Here is a 17,349-nt window from a genome sequence, read left to right as displayed (position 1 = left end):
AGATAACCTTTCGAATACAAGCTCATACTCACCCAATCTTAATAAGAGTGGCCCGAAAACAGGCTGAGATACTTGGGTACATAGAGGTGATAGGTCTACCGCTATAAGCGGTCTCTTTTATAAAACAAGCAGGCCAACGCACTGAAATGGGAAAAAAACTGGGGGAATCGAGCTGTTTTTTTATTTTGTTTTACCGCATTGTGATATATCCACTATCACATGCTCTATTCATGTTTGCATTATATGCTAAATAAACTTACGCGTTCTGTGTCGGGCTCGTAGCTTTGTCAATGTTCCAATCTGCATGCGACCCGTCATTATACCCGGGAGGAGAAAACGGAATGGCTTCCTGATCTTTCGAGCTGTCTCGATGCACGATCAATGGACTTCGACGGGGTGTCTCAATGGCGGGCATTTGGGCCACAGCATCCAGGCCATCCAGGACTGCCAGTTGCGTTAAAGGTGACGGGCTCAGATGTCCAGCCCGAAGAGAAATCTGCTCCTCTTCGGGAATCAATTCGTATATATCCATACTCTTGTGCGAGCTCGTCATCAAAAGCTTGAAGGCTGGCTTTCCAGGCTGGCGCATTAAGTCATCAATAAGGCTTCGCAGCTGGTTGACTAAGTAGCGCAAATCATTTCTCCAGTTCCGATCATCGGTTTCAAAACTTGATAGATCGTCGATGATGCAGTATAGTACTGTACTATAAGGTAGCTGACTGACTATCCCGCGGAAGATGTGCAGGAGACCCGATATGTTATGGTGCATCAGATCCTGATGTAGGTCTGCATCCGCCGCAATGAACGATAAGTCGAGATTCTTCGCGCCTCCTCTTAAAGATGCAATTAGTTGTGCAAGAAGTGAGCGTACAATTTGCGTTGGACCCGAAGATTCGTTATCTGGGTAGGAGTTCAACCCGCAGAAGTAGCACAAGACATAGCAAGAGCTCCGCTCCCCACTTCGGATCTTGGGCAACCCAACTGCAAGGGTGCCGGATACAGAAGATATAGGGGCATGTCTGCCGATCCGCTGATCGCCGCAAAATCCATCAACTAGCAGCGTACCCGATTGAGGACTGGCAAGCCAGTACTTGAAGTTTTTGTGTCTCAGCAACCAACTCGCTTGCCTCATGGCATTTGGTTCAAAGGCGTTGCTCTTATTAACGACTTCCATCAGCTGGTCACCCACGACCCCAAGGTCGATGTGCAATATGTCGAATAATTCTTCTAGGGGCATAGAAGGCGCGGGCAATGCATAGTTTGTAGCCATCAGATAGGGAGATTCGAGTCCTAAAATTGATGTCAGTTGTCGAAATCTCCAGGGGTAGTGACTTATAAGTTCTTACCAGCAAGATTGTAATTCCTAAACCCTTCATGCACTAGACGATACAAAAACGTCTGTGCCGCTCGTTCTAAAGTAGCCTCCATACGTTCCGCATGCTTCTCCTGTTGCTCTTGCAAGCTTGCAAAACCGTCCCGTGCATCCTGGCGAACGTCACTGAACCCATCACTCATCCTAGACATCATGGTATGCTGGGTCTGGCGCACAGCTCTGGTCTGGAGTAGGTTCTCGCTGGAGCTTTTCTTGAGGGTCCCCATCGTGCTGAAGCTTAGGCTGCTGACGTAACTGTTTAGTCGGTTGTTGCTATCGCGGACTGATTGCGTTATTTTGTCTATCTGATCTGCCGTGGTCTCAACTTGGAAAAATGAGTCAAGTTTGCGCGAGCCTTCTTTTGATATATTTAAAGTTTTGAATACTATAAAAAGTCAGTTTCACTGCAAAATACGTCCTACAGACTTTCATTCACCTCCTCTGTGTTTTCTTGGCTGCAAGATGTCCAAGAGCCCCGTGAGTGCTAGAAGCACGGCTTGGTGTAGAGCCTTTAGCAACCTAGTGAGAGTTGGGTCTTTGGGGAATGAATTATGTTGCACCTTCGCATCGCGGAGAATATCAGGAATTTCTTGGAAGAAGTGGAAGATCTTCTCGCGGTTGTCGGCGATTTTTGTCACAGCCTGTATCTGTCAGTCATTTTCAGGTGCTGGATATCCAGGCGATACACGCACATTGAAGATCACACTCAAACTTCCAGCCACAACAGACAGACCGTACTCGTCTGGAAACATTTCCGTGAAAACTCCAAGGTTTGAAGCCAAACTTGGTGCTTTGTTCCTGGTCCAGCTCCGAAACCTACTGCTTGCGTCACGGCTGTTGTACTCATCCTCAGCAATTCGAGCTTGCTCATACACATCGTCCATGGTGCACTTTTCTGGGTTGAGACCCGGGATCGGGTTGTTTTCCAAGTGTTTCACGATGAGTTCCTTGAGGTCACTATTTTACCCATTATCAACTGAAGCTCATCATTTTCAAGGCCGTCGACTTACTGATAAGCCTCCCTAGGAACCATCTCCGCCTTCTGGCTGTCATAGTAGTTATTGCCGCCGGCAAAGGCCGGGTGAACCACACTTGATTCCTCTTGACACCAATCGTTAAACATGGCTAATTCATTTCTGTCACTCATTTGAGCTCTCAGAGAGCTTGGAAGTGCATGTTGAGTCTCCATTTTGACGTAAGGATGTAAGGCTCTAGCGTGTGTGTGGACGTAGAGATCCCGATTCTCATATTATGTTGATGGACGTGAAGTTATTGCCACAGTCGAAGGCTGTGTTCCCGTACTATATGTCACCACAAGGCTGCCAACGTGGCTTGAAGAGGGAGACGTAATTGAGACAATGGAGGCAATTGTACGCGAGTTTACCGATGCTAAGCCCCACAGACTGTGTAGTCATGGGCCTATGAGGAGGTGCCCCGTCAAATATGCAGAATTAAATTTAAGCTGGTGCTTGAATTAGGAAAGTTAACGGAATTCGAGTAAGCGTGCATATGGTGGGTTACACCACCTGCCACCCGACCCTTGCTTATCTCATCCGTCAGTTGGCTAGTCTGTCCTGCGAGTTCCTCGTGGTGGCATGAAGAACGATTGTATAACGAAATAAAGCTCAGGATAGCCCGGTATTCCAGGCGGAACATGTGAACTTATGTTCATTTGCTATACTAGACTGTCAAACTAGTCCACAAACCATTCCTTATTACAGGTTGCGCTGCTTATTTTGTTATCCATTGGGTGAGTTCAGCTACGATATTGATCGGCAACTTCAGCCAATGGCTGCCCTGGTTCACGCATAAGCCATCATTCGAAATTTGATTGCCTGCAGTTTGCTGAAAATCTGGAAGGATTTCATCCTTGCAACAATAGCGGCGCGCCATTGTCTTCTCTACATGTGCCATGAGGCTCTAGAGTCCTCATGTTTGAACACGCTCCCACCTGACAGCCCTGTATGGTTTTCCACACTAAGATCAATATCCTGTCTTCTGAGTGTTGGACCAACGTCTCCGTACTCAGAGTATATCTTGTACTGGCACAAATTTGCCGTCTTGGCTTCAGAATTTGCGCGTCACTGCTTGAAGACGGTCGCCTCAGCTACCAACCATCGTCAATGATCAAACCCAACCCGCAGTCTTCCTCGTCTCGCATCAGTCATTTCTCATATCCATGGCTGAGAATCAGCCACCTGACCAGCTACATCTAGCGGTGGCTAAATCTTTATCAGATACCCCGGATACTATAGAAACCACACAAGAAACAGTAGATCGGATACATGATGTGAACGTCGACGCAACGAAAAGTGCCGAAAGCGAATCAAACAACGGAAATGGCGCAAATGTTGCATCCTCAGATATTGGTGCTGGTGGAAATAGCCTGGTGTCGAAGTCATTACCAGCGCCGATGTACTCTCTGGATTTCCTTGGGTACATCCACTCACTTGAAGAGCGGCTAAAGAAATTGGAGGCAGAAAAGGGCGCCAAAGATGGAAAGCCGCCCGCCAAGAAAGACGAGAAGAAAACCAGCAAGGAAGATCAGAATACATTAATGCCAAAAGTACGTCTTTGCAACTGGGAGCAGTTCAAAAACTACTTCGGCGAAGAGGAAGGAAAAGACGCGATAGAAATCCTGGTAGCTGGGAAACAGCTGGAAGAGGATGTCAAGCAGGAACTTTCTCGGCGGTTTGCGGCGAAAGAGGGGACTTACAACCCTGCACTCAGTTTCCCAATTGATACACTGAAGGGCTCTTGGATTCAGCGTGTCCGCATCCGATCCCGAAACATCCTATCCGTCTTGGCAACAGTCTCCTCCAGAATGGGCCTGTATCTCCTTACAGTGGACATGCCTACTACTTTCTCCCGGCCATTCAAGAGTTTGATCTTCATACATGATAAAGTGAAAGAAGAAGTCGAGAAACTTAGATTGCAGTTTGATTCTGATAGCCATGAGGGCGCCTCTCTCCAGAACACCAATGACGGCGCCGATGGTGCTTCCATGGGACCAAATCAAACTTCCCAGACATCGAATGAGAATACCATGCTATCTCAGAAGCCAAAGTTCTCAAAGAGTGCCCTTTTGGAGCTGGAATGTTACGTCAAATTCATGGACGAAAAAATCATGCCACTCTATAACAACTTGAGGAGCGAGACAATCGACCAAGGCCATTCGAGGAAGATTCGATATGTGGATCTCTGGTTTCTGTTCAAGCCGGGAGAGTTGATCTACGTACCGCCACAGTCCCAACTCGGAAAGTCACACTCAGCTTCAACCGAGCAGAGAGTCTGGCGGATGTGGGAGATGCTGACCACACGAAGCGAGTGGAGGGTCGACGATATCGAGCGACAGCACTACACTAGTCTCGGTCGCAAGCGGGAGGAAAAGCCGCCTGAGAATGATGAGGATGGGGAAATGGCGTCAGGTGCCGAACTAAAATGCTACTATCTGGACTACAGTGGAACGACATTCTGTCCCGTCCATCAAAGTTTCACCATAGATTACTATGAAGATGAGGTCGAGATCACTTCCCTCAAGGCTTACCCGCTGAGGTTCCACCCCAAAAAGGATACAATCATCCAAGAACTCAAACAACAGCGCGCGCAATTCTTGACATACGTCAAGGGACGGCATCAACTTGCCTATGATGGGTGGTCACTTGTCAAGAACGTTCTGGGCGATCCTATTGGAGAGGATGCGAAACATCAAGAGTACATTGACAGTGAGGTTATCATCGACTTCGAGGAAACATTTCAGACGTATCCTTGGTGGAAACCCAATTTCTTCTGGTCGGTGCCACTCCCTACAGCCAGCGCAACATGGGCCACGGATTCGTTCACCATTATCCGCTGGAAGGACAAAAAGCGGTCCGAAATGGTTTCGGAGATGCAAGAGCTCTACGCTGACTTGACTGGTGTGGTCAATGGCCTCGAGAGCAACCAGTGGCTAGTCAAAGATAGGTTCTTGACTTTGTCGACTTACATAGCCACCAACGAACCGCCACGTCATGAGAACCTCTCAGATGACGAGCTGTTGCTGCTACCCACGCGGCTTTTTGCCTACGCTCTCCGACAGCGGAAGTTCTTCCAAATCGACATTCGATATCTCAAGGAAATCGAACAGATCCAGAACCCGTTCCAGAGTCTACAAATCGACCCCAACCACAAAGACACTATTGAGAGTCTACTGCACTCGCATTTCACCAAAAAAGATCTCGATAAAGGGCCCGGCCCGGCGATTCCTGATCAAGATCTTATTCGTGGCAAGGGAAGGGGTGTTGTAATTCTGCTGCACGGGGCGCCAGGGGTGGGCAAGACGGCAACGGCCGAGGCAGTCGCTCAACAACATAAAAAGCCATTATTTGCAATAACTTGCGGTGACCTTGGATATGAACCTTCCGAAGTAGAATCCTCCCTTACTGAGATATTTCGCCTCGCCCAAGTATGGGATTGTATCCTTCTACTTGATGAAGCGGATGTATTTCTCACTCAAAGATCTCCTAATGACCTACAAAGGAACGCCATGGTTTCCAGTAAGATGGCTCCTCTCAAAACTATCTAACCAAGTTCCCAGACTAACCATGCTGTCCAGCCATCCTCCGCATCCTTGAGTATTACAAAGGCGTCCTATTCCTCACTACCAACCGCCCAGGCGTCCTGGACGAATCCCTGAAATCCCGCGTCCACGTCAGCCTGCACTACCCAGCGCTCGACCTCCCTAAAACACAAGAGATCTTCAAGACTAACCTCGATCGCCTGGAACTCATCGAAGACCGCCGCAGTCAGAACTCCGCTGACAGCAGCAAGCTCCTCATATTCCGCGAGGAAATCTACGCCTACGCCACGACGCACTTCCAACGGTACGGCACAGGTCTAGGCAGCTGGAACGGCCGGCAGATTCGAAATGCTTTCTCTATTGCCGCGGCATTGGCCCACTATGATCGGACGAAGGTGCCTGGGGCGCAGTCGCAGTTGAGGGCGAGTCATTTTGAAAAGGTGGCCGAGGCAACGTTCAAGTACGATGAGTATAGGAAACGGACCATAAGAAAGGGGGATGCGGATTTGGCGAGGGAGAGGGATGAGAGGGATGATACGTACGGATTCTCCGGTGGTGGGAATGGGGGACGGAATGTGATCGATCCAGGTTTGGTGTATAGGAGGTCGTATAACACGGGATCAGGGCCGATGGGTGGTGGGAGCCAGGGCACGGCGTACTATGGACAGGAGACGATTCAGGGTACGAGATATGCGCAGGCACCTTATGGGGCGGGAATGAGTGACTCTGGTTCGTCAGGGTATCCGCCTCAGCCACCGAGGCGAGGGGGGCCTCCTGGAGGATCCGAGCAGAGGCAGGATGATCAGGGAGCCGGAGTTCAAGGGATTTTCTCTGGGGCCCAGTATCCTTAATGTCGTAGCTAAATGATGAAATATTCCTAGGTAAACCTTAGATGAATTAAGATGGCTTCGAACGGTTATGGCCCACATTCGGCGCAGTTGGGGTCTTAGTGGGATATGAGGGTCTCATGCAGTCTAACAAATAGCAATGACGAAATAAACGACACGACAAAGGTGAAATTACATGGGATAGCGTGGTATTTAAATGTAAAAAGGTTTGTTTTGTCCAACACTCAGCATATTGAGACGGTGTTGAGGGTCAAGACGGCGAGCCTGCCAGCTCGGAGTTGTCCCCCTCGCTCGATGTGTGTGAGGTTAAAATTATGGATATAATTGAGTGAGGAGATTATTTCATGATGAGTGTTAACATAATAAGTGTATGATATCTTATCTTGTTGGCTCAGGCTCAAGCTGGCAGACGCCCTCGACAGTGACGTGAGGTGAGGCCTGGACAATGAGTATGTGGCACTATACGCAAAAAGAGGAAAGCCGCTTCGCAATGTGGAATCGCAATACCAGAGACGAGACTAGGCCTATATGGACCCAGGTAAGTAAGTAAAAGTAGGTTCCTGAGGTGGGATAGAAATGCCTATTAATAAAAGTCAATTATCAATTCTTATAAGTTAATGAAAGTTATTTCACAAATGTGTTTCAAGGTGCAAACATATGTACTTGAAATACAACAACTTACAAACCTGTAGAAACTCGTACTTCTGGGACACTTGCAGCTGAAGCACCCATGCAAGTTAGTCCTCAACATATCACACGATGAGTGAAAAGCTACTTAAATGGATGCAGCGTTATCATATAGCACAAATAATGACGTAAACACTGTAAAAGCTACCGGGCCACAAGTTAGTCAACGTAGATCACACTTGCAGCAGGGGAAGGCTGTGCACTGCAAGCCACGGAGCTCCGCCTGGTATTTTCATAAAACTCCCCCGGCTGACGATCTAGAGATGCCCAATAAATGTGCTGCTTTGCAATTAGGTGGTTTTGAGCAGTCATCGGGACAGACACTAAGCAGAATGTTAGCCGCACTCGATAAAGCAAGTGAGAGGCACCCCGGTGCACAGCCTCGCCACGCTTAATGCCCTTCGTGAGGGCTTAATTTGCTGTGAAAAAATTCACTTAGAGACACTAATCAGAACTAGCAACACTCCACGAACGGGCCAGCTGTGGCCTGGCGGCAGTAAGAAGAGCTCACTAAGTAGCACATTGTGGTCAGACCCGTTCCAACTGGGCGTTCTCGACTGAAGTAGGTGATAAGAATATGTTTACCTGGGAACATTGTCCATATATATCCCGGAAAACAACCGGGCACTTGGCAATCGTGCTGATTCCATATTGCAAAAATCGAGAAACTCTTAAGAAGGGTGAATTCAAAAGTGAAATATGTCTCAATTAATAGGACATTTGAAAGGATTATTTTGCTTCTAGGTCCTACACATGTGTGCTATACAACTAGTGGATCTACTTATGCAATGGAAAACTCTTCCAATTCTCCCACCACTTCTCCGTCCGCCGCGGCCAGATCTGCTCCCAAACTGCCCTTAATTTCCCTTCCCCTATGTACTTCAGCTTCTTGCTAGCCCTGACCCTTCTCTCTTCGTTGAGCTCTCGCACGACAACGAACTGGTTTCGGTCCAACTCGCAAACCCAGCTCCGCCCAATCCATTTGAAAACATCGTCCAGTTCCGTCATAATGCCCTTCTGTACCGGATACCCAGGATGGATTAATTTTAACTGCCGGAGTCTTCCATGGCTGACGATATGGCGCAGAAGATGGAAAGGGCGAGCGAGTAGTCAATAGCGGCGTTGATATAGGCCTCTCGAAGTCTATCGGGCGGTATGTCTTCATCGTAGCCCATGTTTTGACAAAGAACCTCTCCGTCTTCGTCTACCATTTCTTCTTCTGTTGGCCCGGCTGAATACTGGAATTGCAAAGTGGCATGCTTCAACCGCGGTAGTTGAGCCAAGGCACGATAAATCCCCGCTTCTCGTTTGTCGCCCTCGGTTCGAATGACAGGGAGCTCGATATGTTCCAAATTTGAGCACCGTTCGCTGAGTTCCTGCATACGGTCATGCGAAAGAACAAGCATGGGTGTTCTTTGGCCCAGTTGTCGGTCGGGCATAAGTTTGAGTTTGCGTAACGTCTTGCCGTGTTGGTGTAAGAGGGCTTCAAATGCCTTGTCACTCGCGAACCCCACCAGCTCTAGGCTTTTGAGTGGACGCAAATGCCGCAGGAGCAAGGTCAAGCCTTCGTGGTGCGCATCGTTGTTAGGTAGGGATGAAACTAGAGTATGGAGTGATTCGAATTTGTTGTTCCGAACCTTCTCGGCCAAGTCTTGTATTGACGCCGAAGCATCTCTATTTTCATCCCACCAACGTATCGCCAGGTGTTGTAGTCTGGAAAAGTCTGTGTGACTGCTTTGATCGAGTAATTGAGAGAGCAGTGACTCAGCATCGTCTAACACCAGGCTCTCAAGCCTAGCCGCAGAAAGCTCCCTGTCGTCTTCCGGTGTGCCAGGGAAGAATCCCTTCCAAGTCGGTCTTCTGGTATGTGGTGAATTCATCGACGCGAACGTACTACTCGGCTGAAACTGCCACACTCAGACATGAACCAATTTCGGCGCTGCCCCTTCCACCATGTAAGACTGCTTCTTCGTTGTAGTTTACATTCCCCTCCTCGTCCCACGTGTAATACGGTACGATAATGCTATATAAACAAGGCGATGTCGCAAGCGCATATTCATCCGCATCAATAACTTGGGGCAGGTCTCTAGGTTGAAACAGACTCCGTAAGCTGAAAGTGTGCATATGAAGGCGACAGTTCATGAAGTGTACTGCCTCGAGTATGCATCGTGGAATCTGACCGTCCGCTGCATAGACGACATCCTTGAGGCCAGACAGTTTTCGGATGAAACAAGATAGCGGTTGCCACGCCTTGTCGAGCTGTCGATTATCCTCTTGCGATAAGCGCGTAGCCCCATGCCAGAAGTGGACAGGTTGTTTGGGAGGCTTGCAGAAGTCATTATCGCTGCTCAGTCCATCCTCTGCTTCGACCATGTGTGTGTCAAGGTCAACCTTTGCATCCTCTGCTTTTTCCCGTGGCACGAACCCCGTGATCTTGAGTTGACGCACGTGGCGAAAACGGTCATTAGCGCCAAGCATCTTGCTCCATCTTCGTAAGTCGTCGCGTAGCTTCTTCTGACCCCGTACCGTAACCTGCACACGAGAAAATCGCTGTGCTGTAGCCGCGCAACAGCAGTGTTTGCTCGTCAATGAGAAGCCATGCAGACTGAGTTTCTTGCAATCGCGACAGCCGATGTATTCACAGATCAGCTCAAGAAGCGTAGAGGGAAGACTCTCTAAGGCGCTTGCTGTCGTAGTTGTCATGTCTTTATGCTATTCGAAACTATTATTCCCCATGCGACCGGGGAAAGGATGGATTGTAGATGTGAGAAATATCTCTGAACTCTGCACTACTTAAAATAATATAGATCTGAATAGAGATTGTGAAGACATGGGGCGGGGGAGGCGTTGATGGTATTAGAGTCGCCCCACTCGAGTTGAGTTGCACTCGAGGTGGAATTCGCCTAGTCCTCGTCTTCGGCTAGTAGTAGTATCGATTCTTCTACTTTCGGGTTATTTGGCCTTTCTACGGCTCTAATAATAATACCGGGAAAATGTTATAAATTCGAGAGTACCCTTTTAGTGATATAAGGCGATACGCTAGCGATCTGACCTCGTCAAGTATACGATCACTCGCTACTTGACGATAGGATAAGGCCCTTGGTTCTTGTCGTCGTATTTTACTAGACCAGAATGATCAGTATCAAGGGGAATATTGTCTCCTTTAGCCACTGCAGTCAATCCCTTACTGGTCGCAGACTTTCCTCACACCATGAGAATATTTGGGCCTGTTTTGGCCGGTATTCCATCAGCTTGTTTCTACAAATAGTCTCATGGAGGATTGTGATGTTGATTGAGCTAAGTTAACCTACGTCAGGTGTAACGGTAGGATGTTACCTATCTAACTAGTGTACATTGTTACGGAGTAACTAGGGCTCCGCCAGTGGACTGTGTGCCACTAGTCCTCTGTTATAGTCTATCAGGATTTTCTTACTGATAGGATTAGGTGTCTTACTTCCAAAATCGGACTCTTCTGCAGCTCGTAAAACGATATCACTCGGTATTGGCCTTTGCAGACCTCGGCAAACTGATTCGAAGTTCTTTTCAGAAACTGAGAAGGTTCCGAATCCTTGTCCAAGTGCAGGTCTCGAATCAAAGCTTCGTTCGGCTGGCCCTGGACGAGATTCTGCAAGCTTGAGCGTCTCCCGGTGATCTTCTCGGCCTCCTCGTACTTCGAAGACGACGGAGTGTGTGAGCTGAATTGCAGACTTGGCACGTCATCGTCCAATACATCTCTGGAGGTCTCGCCGCAAACATCTTGGCCTTCGACTCCATCTACAGCCTTTGGCAAGGAAAAAATTGAGAGCTCTTCCATATGCTCGGTAATGTGATTAAGGGGTCTCTTTATGGACATCTCTGCAAATCATAATAGGCATTGATCAATGTGTATCGTGAATCGGGCGCTCGCTCATGTCGAGAAGAATGGAGAGGTGACGTTCGTTAGGCGAAACTTGATGCGCTAGCCTCAAGTGATCAGCTATGTCTGATATATTATCAAACATGTGATTACATTGTTTGCATATTTATTGTCTTCGATACATTTGCAACTTATGTACCACTGTCGTGCCTGGTGGCATACATCTGGTTTGGGTCTTCATAATGAAGGAAAGTGCAAACATACGGCCTCAGATCTCGGAATACATGGCGCCTGTCTTTATATTACGAATCTATCTCTAAGTTACTCTATCCGTGGAGGGAAAAAACTTACTTCGAATGTAGGCGATTAGGTATTGTCGTATAGCACAGCTCCATATAGCAAAATGGATATTTAAATTCCCTGACAATAGGCCTTTCCAAAACATATGTAGTAGTAGCTGAAATTGTAAAGAGCCTATTTATAGACGATAATCTGTACTGTTGGTTAGAGAGAGGGAGAAAGGTCAACAAGTTGCGTTTCTGATGACTGTCTAAGCAACATTGGCACAAACGGGGTTCAGGTCCTGGTAGTAGGTTCGAACTGATACAGCCGAGTATGTGTCACGAATCGCCAACCGACATACAATCACAGTTGGCAAGGTTCCTGAAAAAGGGTTTCCCTGCGAGACAAACAATCTGCAACGCAGTCTCTAGTTGCAGTGTCATTTCGAGTGTTTGCGACATTATTCAGCAACATGACTAGAAAAACTTCAACGTGCCCGACGAGGAGCACGGTAGAGTTGCTTGCGTGAAATTATCACCTCGTGAGCATATGAATAGCATCTCATTGAGAACGGTACTTTCTGAGAGTTAGTCCCTACTAAGGAAGAGCTCCATTTCTCACACAGAGCGTTTGGCCACGGCCGCAGCCGCGACGTGGTCAGTCCTGCTCCTATGCGAAACACCATGGCTGGACAAAGATTGGGTTGGAAAGGATGACATCGTGCTCTTTATGGACTATTCGCAGCATAATATCAAAGTGGAACCCGCAGTAAGACTCGCGCACACTTTCTTCGCAGCAGACCTGGTCCCAGGCTAGTCCCAGGGATATCAGTCGAAACGAATTCCAAAGCCAGCAGACACGACGCAAGACGCTGTTCGCCTTGGGTATATTGCTCATCGAGCTTGGACTGAACATGCCATTTGAGAAGCTGCGGGAACAAGCGAACAACGACCATCTGTCTGGAGAAAGCGCCCTGGGAGACGATTACAATGACCCGGCTTGTAAATAGAAAGCCGGCAGGTCAATGCACTGCTGGCAGAACTCACGAATGAGAGCTGTCTGGCTCACCCAGGGTCCGCAGCGTCGAGCGGCCTCGAGCGACTGGTTGGCCAGCGCACCGGCCCCGGCTGCACATTTTGTGTCTGTTGGCCAGATGACCTCTTCACAAGGGTCCGAAATTTCATTGTTCACACCATAATTCTGAATCTCAATTCTTTTCCCCGCAGCCATTTCTCCTCGCTACCAGCTGAATATGATGAATAGATGATACATGTCGTAACTCGGAAATCACTCGCAAAGTAATCCGCCATTTAAGCCAAGCCAAGTCTGCCAGCCCGCCCGAGCCTTGTGTAAGCCGTTGTTTCCCTGTCTATGTGTAGAGAACATGGTGCTGCCACCCTGACTTTTTTCGCTTTGCCATCCAAATTGGTATCACATGTTGTAATTAATAAATTCGACTTACTCTTTCCGTGGCAATTAGCCGCCAGGGAGGTCCGCACATGGCCTTGCTCTTGTGAAGGTCAACCGTAAAAATCCAACCGACTAGGTCAGGGCCGTTCCATTATCGGCACGGAGGGACAGTCTGCACCTTTGCCGTCAACCGTGAGGGAAAGAAACCCCAGTCAGTCAGGCCCTTGGGTGTAGTCTTGACCATCGCCTTCGGTTGCGGTTCTACCTCAAGCTCTGGGTTCAACCTCGACCTTCGTTATTGCCCACACCCGGTCCCCGTCTCGCCCCAACCCCCTTCCTCTCATCATGACCGGCCATGTGTCTTCCACAGCACTTTAGTTTGGGGGGCACTCGCTTGCTAACACTCTGACGTTGTTCAACAGTCCATCAATAAGTTCCCGGTACTTCGATTCTCGCCCTTCCATTACTCTTCTGCCGTGCGCAATCAATGTAGCGCTGTCCACCTCAACCTCCAACTCATGTTCCTTCTCCATCCGCGACTGTCCACGGATTACAGCGGCAACGTTCTGCGTCACCTGAGTTAGGTCAACTTGATAGAAGCCATGTGTGTACGAGAGTCTGTCCTTGTTTCTGTCAGGCAGACGCTCTCGGTTGGCCATCTGCGATTGTTCAATTTCCTCCACGGGTCCATCCCAGTCCCATTCCAGGTTGACGGATATTCTGCAGTCAAGCGGCATTCGCGGTAGATGCAAGTGTATATCGGCGACCCGGGCCTTCACGATTTTGGCGATGACGTCGCCTGTCTTCTGGTCGTAGCTCACACGTGCCTTGACATGGTTCTTCGTCCGGAGGAGCTGCTGCATAATATGCGGCAGACGGCCAGTAAATAACGAAGGCAACTCGTAGAAACGGTCGGTCTCGCGGCGACGCTTGTACTGAATTGGTATGTTGGGGTTCGGTCGACCGCCTTGTGCGTTAGCCGGGTGCGAGTCCTGGACCTTCTTGTTGAGAAACTCGTTCAATTTGCGATGTTGGGTCTGTGAAAATTCCGTTAGTTGGTGTCATGATACAAGCAAATGAAGGACACGTACCTCGGTCATGCTACTGCGGAACGCGACCCGCGATCCTTCTTCCAGAATTATCTCTCCGTAGGCCTGTTTGTCCACGCGAAAGTTGGTGTCACGATCAATGATGGTACCAAGCTTTGCCTCAATCTCGAATACCGCGCCGCGGCCTTGAATTTCATGCAGATGCGGATTATTAATCACATTGAAGAAGAGCCAGTCTCCAATTTCCTTTGAGACAACTTCGGGCGGTTTGATGAAGGCAATACTCGGCTGCCATGGGAAGGGCTGTCCTTCAAACATCATACGGTCATCCTTGGTCAGCGGAGGAGGAGGAGGGTGCTCGTCAACGGCAGGTTTACCCACGGAACGCGAGGCCTCGGGTGAGTTATGACGCGATGCCTCGGAGACAGCGGCGCTGTGAGTTCCATTGACGGCGTGGGACTTGGTCTTGGTGACGAAGTTGCGGCTCTTCTGGGGTTGCTGGCTTTTTCCACTCTGAGCCCAAACGGGTTTGTTCGCGTGGTACCTGCGCGGTGGCATTTTAGGCTGGGGCAAGGGTACGTGGTTCTGGTGGTGACCGTTCATCTCGGGCGGCGGTGGGCGTCGATTTATACCTTCCCTTTCGTCTGGTGCGAGGTCGCGTTCGTCCATCTTGCGCTTGGCAGGAGTTGTTGCTTGCTGCGGTTCCATAGTGGGCATGCTGATTGAGTTTTTCGGTGTTTGATGCGGTAGACCGCCTGCACTGCTTGGCAGACTGGGGATACGCGTCTTGGGTGAAACGCTCATGCTATGTTCCCGTTCGCTCCGAGACTGTTGCGATTGAGATCGTCGGTGCGGTTCGCTGACAGCGTCGTAAGAAGGTATGCGTTGCACAGAAGAGGGCTGCGGCGGTGGCGGTGGAGTCTGTTGGTGAAGCTGCTGTGATTGAGGAGGATAAGTCCGTTGTTGGTAGGGGCTTGGTGGTTGTGGGAAATTATTGGGAGCTATTGATTGTTGTCGAGACGTGGCAGACAATGGTGGGCCCAAGGGCGTGGGCGGTTGTGACGATTGTCTTTGATAGTGTGGTGCAGGTGGCTGATGCGTCGTCGCAACCGGACTGGTCATGACCTGCGGAGCATACGGAGTCCCCGCGCTGGTGCTGTACGAAGTCGCGTGGGCGTGCGCAGAGGTCGGTGTTGATGTGGGAGTCGACTGAAGCGATTGCGATCTTTGATGTAGATAGGCATTACTGCCACCTGGTGTCCCTACTGGCGGTGTCTGTGGCATGGGCTGCTGTCCCTGCATATAAGACACTGATCCATGAGTTGTGGGGATGCCAGCTGGCGGTGGAATTGAGCCAGGCTGGCTGGAATAGTTATCGCGAGGGTAAACACTCGTCGGGCCGTACTGATGTCGCTGCTGTGGACTGGGCGGCGGTTGTTGGTGTTGATTCTGCCCTGGGAACGGATATCCACCACTGGCTGCACTCAACGAGGAGGTCGGTGTATGCCGGTATGGCGACGGGTTGGATATGGACGCGCTGCCGGGGGATCGAGGGTCGCTGGTATGGAGAGGAGGAGGAGCTGGTCGTGATGGGAATGCGCCCGGCGGCGGATGGTAGGAGGTAGGCGATGCGTACGGGCCCGGAGGATGGCCAGAACGGGCTGCAGGTGGGCCGTATTCGTGCGGTGACGGCGCCGGAGCATGAGCTACAACGGGCGAGGCGTGGACCGAATGGCTGTAATCTCTGAATGCATGCGGCGGAGGTTCAGCCTGAATGGGCGTATGCGGTGTCGCTCCCACCGACGACGGCGTTTGGGACGGAGGAGCTGGAGTGGGTGCTGGAGCGGGTGCTGGCGCTGGTGCTTGCGACTGTGGTCGCGGTGCGCCTCCAGCGTCCCCGTCGTTGTTCATCAGGCTCCGGAGGTCCATTGTCGCGACGGTTTCGTCTGTCTCCCTTTGTTCTCATGCAACTTGGGGCTCTGTTCCACCTCTTCCAAACCCAGATCTGCTCGTTCCTTGCGCCCGTCTTTTCTGTCACATTCAGACGCACCCGCACTCGCACTCTCACTCGCGCTCTTTCAATTTTGGTCTCCTACAGCATCACCAATATGTCAATGCAGCAACGCGACGTCCGAGGCAAAGTCTTCGTTTGGATGAGGTAGATACAACAGTCGTGGGCTCGAGAGTTTGCGCTCGCTGTCGAGCTCAGCTGACTGCCTTGGGTTGTCGAATCGATATCGCGATGGTCCCAACGAGCTGTCGGTCAGTGTCAGGGTAAAAAGGTAAGGTATCCGGCTCAAGTCACGTTCCGACATGCGCGTTCTGCTCAGGTTCGCGATGCTCGAGCGTAATGCGAATTTCGTCCAGATTAATGTACAAGGTTGTATGCGTGCGGTGTAGGTTGAGGCAGCAATAATTTGTGTCTTTTAGTCGTCGCAAATGCTGAATTTTGTGCGTGCAAACGGACGATACCTTAGCTAAGATGAGGTAGCTGCTGGAGGTTGGTCCGCGTTGGTCTCGAATTCAGGCCGTTACTGCTTTTCTGCTACTATGCTCCGCTCAAATTTGGTCCACACTGTTCGTTCACTCGCACTTGGGTAGCGGGAGCCAGGGGGCCTGTCACGTCGTCGCGATTGGGGTCCAAACGCTGGGTTGAATTAATTATGTTGACAAAAACACTCAAGTTGTTCAATGAAACACTATGATGCTGTTGACACTCGACACTTGCAGTCGACGCGGTTGATTCCGTTTCGAGGGCTGTTGGGTGTTTTAACAAGTGTCCACTCTATCGAATTCAGGGATGAATTGTCTCCATGATGCTTGAATGCTTTTTTGCGTGCTCGAGCACAGCCCGGCTCTGTCCCCGGTCGTCAATAGCCTTGAACGAGTGGGTTCGCTCATGTAGCTGACGATAGAAGAAGGGGCGGCTGGTACTTGGTGGTGATAGCCACTTCCGGCACAAGAGACAGACATCTGACTGAAAAACGAGCGATAAAAAACAGCGTTGATGTTATGGATTTAATGTTCAGCCGGTTGACTATATATGTCGGTAGAGACCATCAAAGTGTTTGAAAGATGTCATTACTCTCACGGCTTGATCCGGTTGCTGCCTGATGGGACATCTCGAAGTCTCGATTGTCACAGACGGTGACTGTAATAACTCAGTTACATGGGGAAGCGACACTATATCTCACTGTCGCCAATGTATGGCCTTACATGTTTCTTATCGGAGATGCTTGTCAAAGAGGTCCATATTCAGAGCAATAATGAGAAAATTGATTGCGATT

General features: G+C 49.7%; 5 protein-coding genes across 5 annotated transcripts; 1 reads left to right on the top strand and 4 right to left on the bottom strand.

Annotated features, from left to right (window-relative positions):
- Window positions 1-256: 256 nt before the first annotated feature.
- Window positions 257-2,561, bottom strand: BCR38DRAFT_481495 (uncharacterized protein; the record flags this gene model as incomplete). Its single annotated transcript, XM_040863384.1, has 5 exons — window positions 257-1,290; window positions 1,347-1,757; window positions 1,809-2,013; window positions 2,065-2,329; window positions 2,383-2,561. The coding sequence occupies 5 exons, from the start codon at window positions 2,559-2,561 to the stop codon at window positions 257-259; spliced, it is 2,094 nt and encodes a 697-aa protein (XP_040720312.1).
- A 1,368-nt stretch (window positions 2,562-3,929) lies between these two features.
- On the top strand, window positions 3,930-6,781 carry BCR38DRAFT_332538 (uncharacterized protein; the record flags this gene model as incomplete). Its single annotated transcript, XM_040855158.1, has 2 exons — window positions 3,930-5,907; window positions 5,967-6,781. 2 exons carry the CDS (start codon window positions 3,930-3,932, stop codon window positions 6,779-6,781), a joined length of 2,793 nt encoding a protein of 930 aa, XP_040720311.1.
- Window positions 6,782-8,511: 1,730 nt separating this feature from the next.
- BCR38DRAFT_405975 (uncharacterized protein) lies at window positions 8,512-10,168 on the bottom strand (the record flags this gene model as incomplete). The annotated part of the gene is made up of 2 exons (XM_040858004.1): window positions 8,512-9,196; window positions 9,360-10,168. The coding sequence occupies 2 exons, from the start codon at window positions 10,166-10,168 to the stop codon at window positions 8,512-8,514; spliced, it is 1,494 nt and encodes a 497-aa protein (XP_040720310.1).
- Window positions 10,169-10,822: 654 nt separating this feature from the next.
- BCR38DRAFT_481492 (uncharacterized protein) lies at window positions 10,823-11,318 on the bottom strand (the record flags this gene model as incomplete). The annotated part of the gene is made up of 2 exons (XM_040863383.1): window positions 10,823-10,870; window positions 10,920-11,318. 2 exons carry the CDS (start codon window positions 11,316-11,318, stop codon window positions 10,823-10,825), a joined length of 447 nt encoding a protein of 148 aa, XP_040720309.1.
- A 2,069-nt stretch (window positions 11,319-13,387) lies between these two features.
- BCR38DRAFT_332028 (CYTH-like domain-containing protein) lies at window positions 13,388-15,973 on the bottom strand (the record flags this gene model as incomplete). Its single annotated transcript, XM_040855110.1, has 2 exons — window positions 13,388-14,050; window positions 14,105-15,973. The coding sequence occupies 2 exons, from the start codon at window positions 15,971-15,973 to the stop codon at window positions 13,388-13,390; spliced, it is 2,532 nt and encodes an 843-aa protein (XP_040720308.1).
- Window positions 15,974-17,349: the final 1,376 nt, after the last annotated feature.

Source organism: Pseudomassariella vexata, assembly GCF_002105095.1.
Source record: "Pseudomassariella vexata strain CBS 129021 chromosome Unknown BCR38scaffold_2, whole genome shotgun sequence".
NCBI classification, from domain to species: Eukaryota; Fungi; Ascomycota; class Sordariomycetes; order Amphisphaeriales; family Pseudomassariaceae; genus Pseudomassariella; species Pseudomassariella vexata.
This window is presented reverse-complemented; position numbering and strand designations above follow the sequence as displayed.